General features: G+C 34.4%; 1 protein-coding gene across 2 annotated transcripts in view; it reads left to right on the plus strand.

Moving 5' to 3' along the window:
* The window catches only part of TCEA1 (transcription elongation factor A1), a 28,064-nt gene extending 14,510 nt beyond the window's left edge, over positions 1–13,554 (plus strand). The window contains exons 4-10 of one of the 2 annotated variants that reach the window (XM_075744088.1): positions 5,165–5,252; positions 6,301–6,449; positions 8,296–8,352; positions 9,359–9,513; positions 11,012–11,158; positions 12,115–12,186; positions 13,231–13,554. In XM_075744088.1, the coding sequence (XP_075600203.1) occupies positions 5,165–5,252; positions 6,301–6,449; positions 8,296–8,352; positions 9,359–9,513; positions 11,012–11,158; positions 12,115–12,186; positions 13,231–13,239 (677 nt within the window). In that variant the 3' untranslated portion in view covers positions 13,240–13,554. The remainder of the gene's footprint in view (positions 1–5,164; positions 5,253–6,300; positions 6,450–8,295; positions 8,353–9,358; positions 9,514–11,011; positions 11,159–12,114; positions 12,187–13,230) is intronic. The other variant, XM_075744087.1, reaches the window with a different exon arrangement.
* Positions 13,555–16,171: the final 2,617 nt, after the last annotated feature.

Here is a 16,171-nt window from a genome sequence, read left to right on the forward strand (position 1 = left end):
GGGAAACATGAGAACAAATCAAAGCAAGGTTGTGAATCACCAGATGTTTGTGGCTTGACCAGAGCCATGCCAGGTTACCGATGGTTTTCCAGGCGGGTAGGAAGCTGCCCAGCAGAGGGATTGCAAGTGTTGTCTGAAGTGACTCACTGAGTGAGCTGCAGTGGAATATCGCTTTCAGATGTTGCTGGAAGAACGTTAAACCATGCAGCAGAGTTGGTTACAATTTACAGAAAAAAGCAAATTCTGCTCTCAGAATAAAATACTGTTCAGTTATAACACAGAATTTGCAAATAATGATTGTTGTGCCAAGTAGATGAGTATACAGAGTATGCTATGCAGATAATGAATCTATGCGTACCCATTTAGGCTATGAGGCGTGTTCCTTTTTATTAAAAAAAACCTAACAAAAATTCTTTAAGGAATTTAACATTCTCCATCACAAATAATTACTTATTGAACTCTATGAGTATACAGCAAAAAAGAGTGTCCAGACCTCTAAGTAGATGTAACTCCGGTAAGTTTATGTACTGAACTGGAAATGCAGAGTGACTGGACAATAATCTTAAGTGGAAGTGTGATCATCTGTTGCTAGTAATAAAAACTAAAAATGGGACCATGAACATTTTGAAACGCCTATTTCAAAAAGTGTATGCCTGAGTAATTTTATTTTAAAAGAATGTTTAAGTGCTTACTGTTGTCAAGGGAAGATAACACCAGCTAGACTTCCCAGAAGTGTTTTACTCAGATTACTTTGTTCATACAATCCTTTGTTAGTTCAAACCTGGGTTTGATTCTGTTGGAGCAAGCTGGTAAAGCCTGAGTGTCTTACAGGTATGTTAATGCTATCATTAGGTAAAGTCGTTCAAGGACATCTGGTAACCTACTGGCTTTGCTCAAAAAAAAAATAAAAATTGTTATTGACGAAAGTTCCTAAATTACAGTCTAACAGTGTTTAAGAGTATTGTTTACTATTGATAAGAAGACTACATGTCTTTATAAGATATCAAGTAGAATCATGTGCAAAAATAATTTCAGTAGTTTCATTTCCATATCAAGTATGAGCTGTGGAAATGACCTTCTGTCAAATGTATATTTGGAACTGTTCCATGTACAATTAGTAGATCTTTGTTAGGAGTATCAATGGAGAGATAATAACACATGATGCAAATTACATTGTACTATATAGGAGAAAAAACATGTATAGCAAAGAAATTAATGTATCATGCTCTTTTGTCACTTATGATAAAAAATCTTTTAAAATGGCAAACAGTTAATGATTTTGTCATTTATTTATAGACTTTAGATATTATTCCTCCCTATGCTACTACTAAGAAGAAGCTTTTCTGATCTTACCTTCATGTCTTACTACATATTGCAGAGGAATTGCTGATAAATGTAGCTGCTTGTGCATCTCAAGATTATTTTGGTCAGGGTCTGGAAAATGGGACCTAATGAATTATTAAATATGAGGGTCATTGTTAAATTAATGACTATGCCATCTGTTACCTGTTCTCAGATGGCTTTCCTCTAACTTACTTAAATGGAATACTCAGAAAACTTTCCAACTTTGGTTGTGATGGTTGTGATATCTGAATCAGTAACTTAAGATAACCCACTGAATTAAATTCTTATGTGCTTCTAGGGAATAACTAGCCACCTTTCATTAACATTTCTGAAAAATTCTTACTTTAAAAAAATTAGTAATTTAAATTAATTATAAATTAATAACATTACATTTTTTTATTTTCTAATTTTTCCTTACTAGCAGATGTCTTGAGTTCACTTGTAATATAATTAGAAGAATCTACAATGAAACTATTAATGCCTTGTAACATTCAGATTAATTGTATTATCTCTGGCCATATATTATTTCATTAAAAATTTTGTTGTGGTAACAAAGAACACTATCATGTCGTGTTTTACCCTGGAGAGTTAGGGGCGGAGAATGTAGAAGTATCTTTCAAATGAATTGCAAGTCCCAGGTAGAAACTGCAATGCACCAGTCAGAATTTGATAGTCTTATTCCAGTGCCTAATAGTTCATGTTATTAGCTTGTTCTTTGTATTTTAAAGAAGTATTAATATAAATTAGTTTAGCTTACAGGTTTTTTTATGGCCTTCTGAAGCTGCAGTAGCTAAAACTGAAGTTTTTAATCCTAAACTTAATGACAATTTCAGTTTATTTCTGAAAAAAAGTTTTGGTAAGTTTTAATAGCTGTATGAAGTTGAAAAAGTAATTATACCTCTTTAAAGCAACTTTATATATATTATATAAATATTTATGACATTCTATGGACTTCCTGATGTGAATCACTTGCTCATTGGAATTTTTAAATATCTTTCACAGAAGGGCCATTTTTTTCCATCTTACTTGTTAGAATTTCCATGGTTGTTTGTAGTTCCCATTAGCTGTCTTTTTTTTTTCCTTTGCATTAGAATCTGGCTGTTGAGTGCAAAATAAGTTAATTAGTATGGACTTTTGGTTTCTCAAGGATAACTTTTTTTCCTTTCCCTAGGGGACAGTTGAAATGCTGTCTAGCAGGCTGTTAATTGCATTCCATTCTTTTGTTGATACAGTATTTTAATAAAATAAGAAATCCTTATTAATGTGTGAGTTTAAGAATAAATACTGCTTGACACTGGATCTCCTCTCCTTGGTGCTTTCCAATTTATGATCCATAAGAGTGACTTAAACACTTGGGTGAATATTTTTAGCGAACAGAGAATATTGTTAACTTTATTTTCATATTTCTGAAACTGGGTTAAACAAAAGTGTCTATAAATGCTTCTCAAAGTGATTAGAGAAACTGTAGTTTTGAAGACATATTTGTTGAAGATGGTCCATTTGTCTCAGCTGCTGAAGTTCGACCTTGGTTTGAGAAAAGCTTGCATAGACTGGTCTGCAGGTGTAGAAGAGCTGTGCTTTTACCTCTTGCTTTATCCCTGCACCTCTCGTATACCCTGCCTTCCATAAGTGCAAGAAGCAATCAGGGTATTTATTGGCAGATATTCTCAGGTGCCTGCCTTCTCCTATGAAATGGTGCTGAGCTAATGGAAGCGTTTGATAATCTAAAACTACTTGCCAGCTATACCATAGTGATGTATTTGATGCAAAATAAGCAGGAGATGCCTAGGTCAGCTCTGAATCTGACAGCTTGTGTGCCAGAAAAAAATGTGGAGGTAAATGGGCTGAAGCCGAGCTGAGCTCTAAGGCAGGTCTGCTGCTTTGCAGAACCTGACCTGTACCCCAAGATACCTGTTTGATCTATCAGTTTGTCTTAAAGCCTCTGACAAAAATGATCATGTACTTCAAAAAAATGATGAGAGTAAATGCAAGTACGTGCATTTTAGAATATTTTTAAAAATTATTTATCATGTAAGCATTTGTTGCCACAGACAGTAGTCATGTGAATATGCATTTTAAAAATGGGATTTGTTTTCTTTCTGAGTATTGTGCATGTTTGGTGTTATAGCAAAGAACTTGTGTGATCCATTCAATTTTATGGCCTCGTTTGCTTTGTCAGTGAAATTACTTTTTTATAAATAATAGTTGATTGAATCGATATCTTTATTAGGATTTTTTGAATAACACTTTTATCTTATTAAAGACAATCAGTCCAAGTGCATCATCTACTATGTTTGATTTTTCCTTTTTTTTCTTCAATGTATAAATTTGTCAAGGATTGAATACAGAGTTACAAACTGTGTGTGAGAAAATCACTAAACTTTTAAGCTCCTGAAGGCTGGGGAAATATTCTGAAGAAGTATCTCTGCACTTGCCTGATTCCTCTACTGTTTTGTAAGCATCTCTCTTTAGGTGCAGCTGGAGACAGGATAGTAGATGGGTGCTTGGTCTGATCCAGTTCAGCTGTGTCTGTGGTGCCTGTTTATGATGATGATTTTTTTTTTAAAGTGATACTTGATTTGATAAATTCCTTAACTCAAAAGGAAAGGATCAAAATCCTGTTTAGTTTAATATCTTTTCCGCGTAGCTTTAACTGTAAATTGTTCCTATTTAAACATAAGCTAATACATTAATTTTCTACTCTCTAGGAAAAAAAAAAACCAAAAACATCTCAGTGCTTGAATACGAGACCTGAATTTGTGTGTTCCATACCACCAAGTTCCCCTGAGGAATGTGGGATGGGGTTCTTCTGGAAATGAAGATACTTTTAGATGCTTAAACAAGGATTTAGATACCTAGTTCAGGACATCTTCATGGGAAAGACTGTATCAGGTTCCCCTCCTTTTCTTGATCTGCTTTTAGTTCCTTTTAAAGTTTGCAATATATGTCTACAGATTTAGAAGTGTAATGGCAGCTTTATAAGGGCTTGGAGAGAGGAATTCACAAAATCTGAGTGAGTGATGCCAATCTCACTAGGCTTTCTCTGTAGGCAGTGGAGAGTTAGCCTTTCTAGAGAGCAAATCAAAGCGGGAGCTCGATTTAGCCACTCTGAATTCCCCTTTACAATAGAAGGGTGTATGTGTTCTTGCTAGGCTAAAGTTAAATATTGTGATTACTCTTTTTAATAAAGGCTTTCATCTTTATTCTTTATAAAATCATCATTAAACGTAGCCTGTATGGGAGAGGCAAATTCAAATATTTTTAAACACTAAGGCAAATAATTTAAGAGCTATCACAGAAAATACTGTGTGGAAAACTCCTTCAAAAGCATATGAAAATGATCTTTATATTTTTTGGCAACCATGGTAGCTTTCACACCACAGTTGTATTTGGTTCAGTCCTTTGGTAGAAATCCTGTGAATGTAATAAAAAGAATGACATGTATTTAGTAGGAACTTATATTTAAAACATGGAAGACAAACTCCAGAAACTTGATGCAATAGTTTAAGAAGATACTGTCTACCTCATGCAGTGGAGTTGGCAAAAATAAATCATAAAAGTCTACATTTTCATCATGTCTTCACTGTCACTTGAAGCAGATGCTGGACTTGAAGGATCTGCAGTGTTATATTTTCCATTTGCTTGGTTGGGGAGGGTGTTGGGGAGTGGAAGGCTGTACTGCAAGAGAAGGTCACAGCAGAGAGTGGGAGCTGATAGCATTTCCAACTGGTTCAGGCGAAATCATCAGATATTTTACCGCTGCTTTAAATCGGTTACTATTTCTGGTTAAAAGACAGTTTCTCATGTTTTGTACTTCCAGATGGACCTTCAACTGATAAAGATTCTGAAGACAAGAAAAAGGAGCCTGCATCTTCCTCACAAAACAGCCCTGAAGCAAGAGAAGAAAGGTGCTTAATTCTTCATGACCGTAAAAATAATCTCACTCAGTATAAATTAACATTAGACTATTTGGTCCAAATTTGTCATATTTAGAGACAGCTTCCACATTCTTTTCAGCAATACAGAGAGTTGTACAAGAGCTGATCTGTTGATAGGGAAGTAAATCCTGCTGCTGGTGATATTAAAAAAATATGAAAGCCACAAGTCAAGATATGGCCAGACTAGTTACTGTTTATTCTATCTGTCAAGTACTCCTTCCTTTCTCAGTACTAGCACTGAGCTTTGAGAACTGCAAAACAACTTTCAGTCACAGCTTCGTGGTAGTTGCAGAGGCTTAGAATGCTACTGTTGTCTGTTAGCTTTATTAATAAATAAAGCTTTATTAAACTTTATTAAACAGTCTCACTCTGCACTCTTTTTGGTAAAAACAAAATAAATGTTAGCAGAAAAAGAAGCCCATGTTAATGACACTATAGCAGCTGAAGAACATTTGCAAAATAGTATCTGCAAGGCCATTTCTTCTGTATGTTTCTGGTTTTAGTTAATCTGTTTCCAGCAGCCATTTTCAAATTGAAATTTAACCTCTAACCATTTGTCCAAAACTTTTGGGTTTACAGTTTGCAGAGCTACATTCATTGTTTGTGACCATGGTACCACTTTAGCACAATAAGCAAAGTCAGTGCAATGCATTCACTGCAGACTGAATATTTGTGTGATGTGTCTTCGCTGTTTTTTAAAGTAAAGTTCCAAGGGGACCAAAAAAAATAAATTTACATTCATGTAGCGTACTGAGAATTCAAGCTTACGTGACGCATAATGGAATGAAATATCTGCTGTGTCTCTGTTGTGTGGACTATCCTGGTGAATATTCTAAAGACACTTTTAAAATTATATTGACTCTAGAGCTATGAGTAGCTTTAAAAAGGTGGCCTGTGTTCTTATTTTTGGAATAGCATTAAATGGATATAGCAAAAGACCTGTGTTTTGCCCTGGAACAAAGTTATTTGAAGAGGGGGGAAAAATATTAATATTGGTTTTCTTTTTGCCTTTTTTTAGCAGTTCAAGTAGCAATTCCAGCAGCAGGAAGGAGGAGGGTAGTGCTCCCTCAAATTCTTTCATTCCTTCTTTTCCCCGGGCTCCAAGTACTTCAGATTCTGTGCGAGTGAAATGTAGAGAAATGCTCTCTGCAGCTCTCAGAACAGGAGGTGAGCTTTGTAGACAGTATTTTTAACTATTTCCTCCTTGTGTTTCTTTCAGTCCTTTCTGCTCTCTTTTTCTCCTCCCCCATAGGGTAGAATAAACCCCATTTATGTCCATTTGTTTGTGTATACCTATAGGTCAGTTCACCCAAGTTGCAAGTAATTAGTAAACTTGACAGCATGGGAATGTATTGCAATCCATTTTTGTTGCTGATGATATGGGACGTTTTGTGGCTTATATTCATCTGATATCTTGCCTACAATGGAACTTCTTTTCAGGAAGTTTATTGTTTCCTTAATGCCTCATTTAAATCCTTTTGTGGAAGCTGCTATTTTTTTGTCTTATGTCTGACTGAGAGTGCCACTATATACATGCCTGCCTTTCTTACCCCAGAGATCCTGTGGGCCTTCAGATTTTGGTTTTTGAAGGCTGCCTTTCTGTTTGGATGTAATCAATAAGAGAGTCTTGCATTGCTCTATTTTCATGCCTTTTGGGTATCTGTAAATTCCTCGACTGTGTGGGTTTTTTTTTTCTTTTCCCCCCTCATGTACACTTGGGTGTCTTTAAACCAACAAATTGAATGATATGGTAGATAAGGAGCAAACTGAAAGTTGGACTCCTCAGAATGACCTGATTTTTTTTCTTGAGGGTCCTTCTCTTCTGCCAGAACTTAGAACCCAACTGCTGTTCCTCTGTTCTTAGCTTAGTGTAACCTGACCCAGTGTAAGCAGACTTTCAGACTCATCACATTTTTACCCTCTTCACTTTTTTTAGTCTTTAATTCACATAAATTCAGATACAGACAGTAATCAAAGCTGACTAAAGACAATGAATTTGTGGTCCTTTAGATATGTAGTTCATAGAGTTCTAAGATAATTTGTGACCAGAAAGTTGCATATAGCATCCTAGTATTCATAATTCTATGTAGTCTTAATTTTAGCTCATTTTCCAAGAACTTTTTTTGCTATGTTACTTTCTACAGCATATATAAACTGATCATCCATGGGTTGAATTCAGATCTCAAAAAATAAGGGGTTTTTTTGGTTTTATGGCCTTCTGCATGAGATCGAAGGAGAAATGGTGTTTGGATTACTCATTGAAGTACACCCATGTTAAAATGAGGAGGAGGAAAACACATACTGTATCTAATTTGTGCTAAACTGTCTTGGAAAGGCAGCTGTCTTTATGAGTAAGGGTTTTGGTCAGAAACAGTAAACAATTATTTTGAGACATTTTAGGTTGACTGTTGCATTGTCTTCAAGATTGCTATGGTTTATTCTAATTTACATGTCTTATGACACATCTCTGCATTTAAAAAAAAATCTAATAATATTGTTTTGGTTATTTAATTACTATGTTTCTAATGAAATCTTTCTCTTGCATGCATGCAAAACATTAATTGCTTATGCTTGTATTGTGTGGACTGAATTGATGGAACACAATACAAAATGTTTTCTTTTTGTAATAGTCTATGCACAGATATACTGTGGAGATGAGTATTTGCCAAGCCTATTAGAATACTTAAAATTTTTCTGTATAGCAAAGTTTTTTTTGTTTCTGCTTGTGTTTGCAAGTAGATGTCAGAATTTTTGTTTTTGTGAAAGATTGAGGGTTGTTCTCCTTTTTTAAACTTCTGTTGGTCTTCATTTCATTTATTTTTGTTCTTCCAAATACTAAGTTAACAAAGTTTTGAAAGGATAAGTATACAGTAAATAAAACTTGCCTATACAAAAGGAAAATTCACTGCGGTTGTTTCATAATTTTCTGAGTTTGAGTTTTGAATGGGCTCTTGGGTATAGAACACTGATGAGATTGTTACGTTGCTAATATTTTAATATTTGTTTTCCTCAGATGATTACATTGCTATTGGTGCTGATGAGGAAGAGCTGGGTTCTCAGATTGAAGAAGATATCCTTTGTTGTACATCTGTGTGCTCTAGAACAGGATTATTTTTTAAAAGCATTGATGACGTTAAAATTAATTAACTTGATCTATATATTGAATATTTTTTAATTTAATTTAAAACAAAAATAGCAAACCGTTCAACACATCAGTGCAGAAATTGTGTTTAAAAAAAACTAGCACAACCTAAATGATGTGCCTTAAAACATGTAGGAATGTGTGTAGGTGAATATGTGTGGGTTTTTTTTCAGTTCAGTGTGTTTTCCTTGCAGCAGTGATACTATATCTTACTGAAGTATTCTGATATAAAATGCGAGGCTCTTCTATGTTATTTTGAGATCTTTTCTTGTTAACAGTTTTAATCTTTTTCTAATGTCTTTATTTTATTTTTAACAAGTTTATTTCTAAATGAATTTGGAATTTTCAAAAGGGTTGTTCTGGTAACAGTGTTTGAATAGTTACAGAGCAGAGGTCTGGGCTTCTTTTTATTTTAGGGTGGGGTTTTTTTTTTGTGGGAGGGGAGGATATTCTTAAGCGTAGAAATAGTCTAAGCTTCCTGGTTCTAACTTGCTAATGTCCTTTGGTAATTACAGTCAGCCACCATTCCTGTTAAGGAATTTCCTGTTTCTGTTGCAAACTTGTTTTAAAATGCTATTAGTGAGCTGCTGGTGTTTGAATATTTAGTTTAGAAATCAGTTAATCCTCATTATGAGGTCAAGGAACTGGACATAAAAGTATGGGTGACTTTTCACAATTTCATTTGAGATCCTTCTGCCCAAAAATTTATGTTTCACTGACCATGTGCTAAACTATGATTAGGCTTCAGAAGGACGTGAAGTCGGCTGTGTTGAACAGGAGAGTAGCTGTTGGTTGGGGTTGGGGTGGGGGGAAGGACCCAGTCAACAGTGGAGAAGTACATTGCTTTAGAAAAGCTTCCCCCCAAAATGAATCCTTTATAGTGCGCTGTTTTACTTGTTACTTGTTAATGTTCTGTTCCTTAAATCCAAAGCACCTATTTTTCAAGAATTAAAAAACACTGATATGAAATACAAAAATAGGGTACGAAGTAGGATAGCAAATCTCAAGGATGCAAAGAATCCTAACCTAAGGAAAAATGTGTTATGTGGGAACATTCCTCCTGACAAGTTTGCCAAAATGACAGCAGAGGTAAGTAAACCATAGGTCTTGAACTATTTTCTATTTGGCTTACGTCCTGGCCCGTATTTATTAGCAACAAAAAATAATTTATGTAAGCTGCCTGCACTTCTGAAAGACTATGGCTTGTTTGTGGCTTGCACAGTCTGAATTAGACAGGGCTGTGTTAGGGCAGAGGGAAAGTAAGTGGTGTCTGGTAATGGTTCCTAAATACCTGATTTTGTCTGTAAGTCGGAAGGCAGGTAATCTGCCTGTCTTGCCATTTGTTTTTCAAATGCTAACCTCTGCTGTTATACTCCTAGGCAAAGTATAGCACTGTGGTTTTAAAGATCAGTGCCTCTCCTGTTGGCATTTTCAGTATTCATTTAAAGCTTATCTCAAATTTGGCAGATACTTCAAATGATTTTGAAGGAAACTCTTCATAATAAATAGAAAAAGCCATAAGTGATAGGTGAAAGAAGCTAGGAGAATTGCCCTTTATATCAAATCAAATTTAATGTTATTGAAAGAACATTTTGGAGACTTAAATAGAAATCAAAATAAATCTAGGAAGTCAAATGAAAAATTAGATTTTGTGGGAGCTTTACATACAGGTAGAGAAAGCAGGCTGGTAAAGGAATGTGTAAAGAGAAATAGATTGTATCTTCAGTGCATATTTTGAGGGTTTTTTTGTTGTGCATGTGTATGTACATATGCACAAACATACATTTTGTGTTGTCCAGTGCCTGTTCTTTGTTTTAATTAATGTATTGGATTAAAATTTTAATGACTGAAAAACTCCTTAGTGTTAAGATTACTTCTAAAATGAAACAGCATTAATAAAAGATTTGGATTCCACATTTGCATGGGATGTGGAGTAAAACTTAAGAAAAGTGAACAACTGGATTTTTTGCTGCGCACACTTGGTTACTGTGCATTGTGGAGATCCTGCACATTTAAAGGAAAATTGGTGAATCTGAGGTCTTTAGTTTGCGTTTTGAAATTAAGTGTGTATGACTTCTGGTAACATATGGTAAATTGTGGCTATATTCTATTTCTCAGTACTAATGTGGAAATAGTCAAAATAGTGTAAATTTTTCTTATAATAATCTTCTGTAGGTCAATGAGATAATTATACAAGAATCTAACCTAGGGAGAGGACCTTTTTCCTCCTCTCTAGAGAAATTTAAAATCATCCTCTATCCTGTGTCTCTATTACATTTCTGAACCTCAGAAACGTGTTTGCATAGAAATGTTTCTACGTGTTTGATATTGTAACTTTTACTGATTTTTTTTATTACTTTTTTTTCTCCCAGCTGTGTAAAAATGCTTAACTTCTTATGGCTTCTGTGCTGTGAAATATCCCAACTTAAGGCATGTAAAATTTAAAATATGTAGAATTATTTTGCCTTTCAATAGAATTGTTGTTCATGGATTCCAAATCAAAAATGGTGTGTCCTTACGCAGTGGTAACGACTTGTTAAAACCAAAAATTCTCTAGTAAACTCTCTCTGTTTTTTGTCCATAACAGGAAATGGCAAGTGATGAGCTGAAAGAAATGCGCAAAAATCTGACCAAAGAAGCAATCAGAGAGCACCAGATGGCTAAAACAGGAGGAACCCAAACTGATCTGTTTACATGTGGCAAGTGCAAAAAGAAGAACTGTACATACACCCAGGTACATGGTTATTCATGCTCTTCATTCCCCTTTTTCAAAGCTTCAGTCGTGTATAAAGAATGTCAGAGAAAAAAGTTTTAATTACAGAATGAACTCAATAAAATGCTAACAAATTACAGAATATGTGAAGACAGTGGGATCTACTTAGGTGTGCTTACATAAAGAATGTTTGTTGTGTTATTTTAACAAAGGTTTTATGCACATCCAAGCTGAGTATCTATGTAGCCTGAAACCTCAATTTCTTTGCGATGCTGAGGGTTTTTTTGTAATTCTTATTACATCTTATTAATGTGGTTTTATGTGGAGGAGAGCTAATTTACTGTTTTTAATGTGTGTAAACTTTTCTTTACAGAGGGAATAAATAGCAGAAAACAGTAATACATACATATATATACACACATATATATTTGTTTATATATATAATCTACCATTTGACCAAGACTAGACCCTGATTTAAAATCATTCCTACAACCTTTTTCTATTTTAATTAGGAAATATGTGCAAGAAGGGCTTTAATTTATTTAATAGTACTTCAAGACATGTAATTTTGATCATAGAATCAGTTACATTTATAGTTTAATCTGTATATCAGATGCTTTAAGTAGGAAACTTATTTTCAATCATAAGACTTTTAAGCCTTTGCATCCGTAAACATATGTAAAGCTGTACTGAACATGTAGTTTTACTGCAGAATCTTTTCCTAGAAGTGTGTAGACAGTTTCTGTGCTGAAATCGATATTTTGAATCTGTCAGAACATAAATTTGATTGCTTTATAGTCTAGACAAAAAAAAAAAAAAAAAAATTCAATTGATATAGAAAGTTAAGTTGTATTTTTATCCAAATGTGTTTCTTTAATGTTAAACTTTGATTTTAAACCTTTACATTGAACATATACTAACAAAAGTTGAAGATACTAATTTTCCTTTTCTGTTCTGGCTCTTTGCCTTTGCCAAAGGTTCAAACCCGCAGTGCTGATGAACCCATGACAACATTTGTTGTCTGTAATGAATGTGGAAACAGATGGAAGGTAAGAATGTTAGACTGCTCTGCATATTTGATAGCAGATAGCCAGGCTTTGTGCTTAATTTTGGTGTACAGTAAATGACAAATGAGTTTCTGTTGACTTTTGGTTATTAGCCCATTAATAACATCATGTGCTGATATTGCAAAATAGCTTTAGGTTGGAAAAATATTTTTGACTGAAGGTGTGAGATCACGCAAGTAGGGCAGTGGCAAAGGCAGAGAGAAGTCAGGACATTGACTAGCCCTCGTGATATTTAGTTAAAATACTGCTTTGCCATACGTGGTAGTGGCAAGTTAGTCACTGGGTTTTCTCTTTCTTTTCACCCAAAGATAGTCTAATGATTTTTAATCTCTGCTTCAATGAATGGAATAGACCTTTTTAGGCCTTTTGCTGTAGGTTTTTTCTTTTTTTTTTTCCTACTCTGAAAAGAAGGGGATAAAAAAAAAAGAGATGACTGCTGCCATATTCATGTCAGGATAAGTGTAGGGCAGTGATAACTTAAATTTTTTTTAAAGTTCAGGAAATGGGAATTGTAAAAGCTTCTGAGGAACACTGATAGTCCAATAAAGCAAAGAAACACTCAAATGAAGGCCTGTAAAATATACAACCTTAAATGTGATAGTATGCTGCGTGAAGCATGATGTCTTCATTCCGTTATTTTTCTGTGTTAAGAATGCTGCAGCTCTGCAGAACCGTGTTGCACAGCATACATTAAGATTACTGCATAAAAAAAATTCTGCAATGCATCTTGTTTTACATATCTTATTTTACGAATCTATGCTCAAAGATATCTAATAATTTATAAAGCTTAGAAATTGTTTGATGCATACCTGGAAGAGTTCATTTGTCCTTAAAACCTTCTGTAAGTTGGCAGTTACAAAAGTGTCCATATAAAGATGCTTGAGTGAAGGAACGGTTATGATATAAGCAAATGCTTTAACTAGTAATTTCCATATCCTAAGTATGGTGTCATATTTCTGTTTCTTCTTGCAAAGAATTAAAAATAAGCTGTATGAAGATCTCATAAAAATTCTTTTCTTTTGACAGTTCTGTTAGAAGAAGAAATTGTCAAGACATCTGGACCAGTATGAAAGAGGATTTTGTAATTAGCTTTAAAAACTAGGCTAAGCATCTAGCTTCCTGCAAATGAGAGATTTTTTGGGTTTTGTTTTCTCTTTTTTTTTTTTTTTTTTTTTTTGTTAAGCAGCATACATGCCTGAAGTTAGCCTTTGTTTTGACACAACCATCATTTCCTTAAATGCCTTCCTATAGCTGATAGTCGGTAGGGCCAGGTTGCTCAATTGTATGGTGAATGTTAAAATATTTTTTCATTTTTATAAGTAAGTTGACATTAAACTTTTACCAATTAAACATTTTGGTAATTGGTTTGTTTTTTTTCTAACTATGTGAATAATGTACTGTAATTTTTGCGGTTCGAAACATACACGCTCCTCCCATATGTATTTTACCTCTCCTCATTTGTTCAGCTATAAGAATAGAATTTGTTTCTTGCTGCTGTGTTTGCTAGTTTTGCAAAGAGAAAAGGTATCTAACTTCATCTAGTTACGTTAAACTCAGTTGTTATCTAAATCACAATTTAGTTAACTCTCCAGTTTGTACGTACTGTTTCTGAATTAGGATGGAATTTGTGGTCATGGGGTTTGGAAATTTATTGGTGGATATGATGACCTCTTTTGCAGTGGTTGGTTAAGCTTGTTTATGTAACCAGCTTTGATCAATGCAATATATTTTATTTACCAAAGCATGTCTCTTACATTCTATCAGTGGGTATTATTTCTAGGAATGTCTTAAAATAGTTGGTTAAATCTGATTTGAGTGTTCAGTTTTGCTTAACGTGCTTGATAACCAAGTTTAGTTTAGACTTTGTAAATAAGCAAAGGCATTGTGTTGTAGGCTGTCCTAGCAACCACTTCATCACAGTATAAACTGGCTGGGGAGGTAATATTAAATTCACTTCATATAAATGACATTAATTTTGTTCATGAACTGAATTTTGAGATGTAGAGTATCTGTCAATCATAGACCTGCAGGCAAGAATAAATTATTAAAGTTACGGTCTTTTCCATATGTGGAACAATACAAATACTGCTTTGTTAGAGCCTGCCTTTTAATGGTGCACATGTTTAGAAGTATTTTCAAATGCACTTTCAAGGAAAAACATGTCAACGTCTTTAGAAGAGATGAAATTCTTTCATTATACCTAAGTTTATCTTATTTAATTTATCGAAGCCTGGGGCTGAGGACTTTTATCTTGGTAATGTATAAAGGATTCATGGGGGGATGGGAAGAGTATGTGCGGTTCCTGGTAAATAAATCCTTGACTGTAAAGGAAAACCAAGATTTTCTATGTCAAATATTTTTTGTGTGATGGTGGCGATCGTAACAAATGAGTTAGAAATAGTATGATGATACTTGAGCTTTGCAAGACACGAAGTGTTTGGTAAATACTTCATAGAGCAAGCTTTTTGAGTCAGCTTGTGCAAGGAAAAGTGGCTTTTCTGCTGAAAGGAAATTATTAAAATAGAAGTTTAGTTACAAACATTTTTTAGGCAGAAAATTGTTCAGCATTTGAAGTTTCTTACGTAACTTTATATAAAAATGTTTTTAACTCAATGTATTTGCTATTAATGCTCTAATTCAGAAAATATTCTTTTTTTCTGCTAACAGGCTTTATTTTTAGCCTGCATGTAGGTCCTTTGGCAGGATTTCTTCTTAAGAGTTACTTAAAAATGCATAATTAATTTTATTTTCCAAGTTGTTTAAGACAACAACAAACTAATGACAGACATTTAATACCAATACCAGTGCTTTGATTTGGAGACCTTTGTAAAGGAACAAGTTCAAAAAATTATGTTAAAAATGATTGCAAAGTGGATGCCAAGTAGACCTAAATTTCCACGGCTGTTGGCAGCACACGCACAGGGCAGGCACACGTTGGTCCGCGTAACCTTCTTCACACTACGTGTCCTTTAATCTTTATGCTTGACTGGGACACTCAGGAAAATTACCTTGTGAGGAAATATAGTAATTGTCTTTCTGTACTTACTGAATTATAGCTGGACTTTGTTAACTAGAACTGTGATAGCGCTTTCTGTGATGTAGGTGTATCCAAGTAGGAGTTCAGATAAAATGTTGTTTCACCTAATGTTACCTTACGGCTGGGCAACAGCCTTCAACCTTTCTCTCTTCTGTCCCCGAGGTAAAAGGAACACTTACTTTCAGTGAAAGATGAAGTCCAAGATCTAGATCCAAAAAAAGATCATAGGTGCCTAAATGTCTGACTTGTGGTCACATACATGACTTTTAAATTGAAAGTTACAACCCATACCAGCTTAGGTAGCACTTAAATTTCTTGACATGAAATCATTCTGTAAAAAGTGATTGTATTACCTTTCAAACGCATGCCTTTTGAAATAGGTCATTCATAGTCATTCATATAGATAAACCTGAGGAGTTTCACCTCGTTAAGTACACTTTCACACAGCTGTATATTAGCTTCTTTTTCGCTAGATCATCACTAATCTTGAAGTGTTTTACCAGTTTAAAAGGTTTGGGATTCATTTAGTTACAACATTAGTATAGAAAATCTTTCATTAATGTCATTGAACTGATACTGATACCCTTTGTGGCAGAAGACACATCTTCTCAAGTGCTGTTTAGAGCAAAGTTGTTTAAAAATTACTTCACATTGAGATAGTCTTTTCACTTTCTCTTTTCCAGATATCCTTTGTAATCAGAATGCACAAGTATGTGATGTTTGTGTGATAAATTTTAATTTATATAGTAGAGCCCTTCAGGGGAGATAGATATAGACACACTTACTTTTTTTGCCCCCTCCATTTGTATTGTGCTAATGACTTTGGAATTTAAAGGTCAGTGTAAAGCACAATATGTTGGCTGAAGGAGCCCATGCAATTTTAATACTGCTTAGCAGGCTGGTGAAAAGAGCAGTCTTTAACAGAATGCG

This window comes from Balearica regulorum, chromosome 2, assembly GCF_011004875.1.
Source record: "Balearica regulorum gibbericeps isolate bBalReg1 chromosome 2, bBalReg1.pri, whole genome shotgun sequence".
Taxonomy (NCBI): Eukaryota; Metazoa; Chordata; class Aves; order Gruiformes; family Gruidae; genus Balearica; species Balearica regulorum.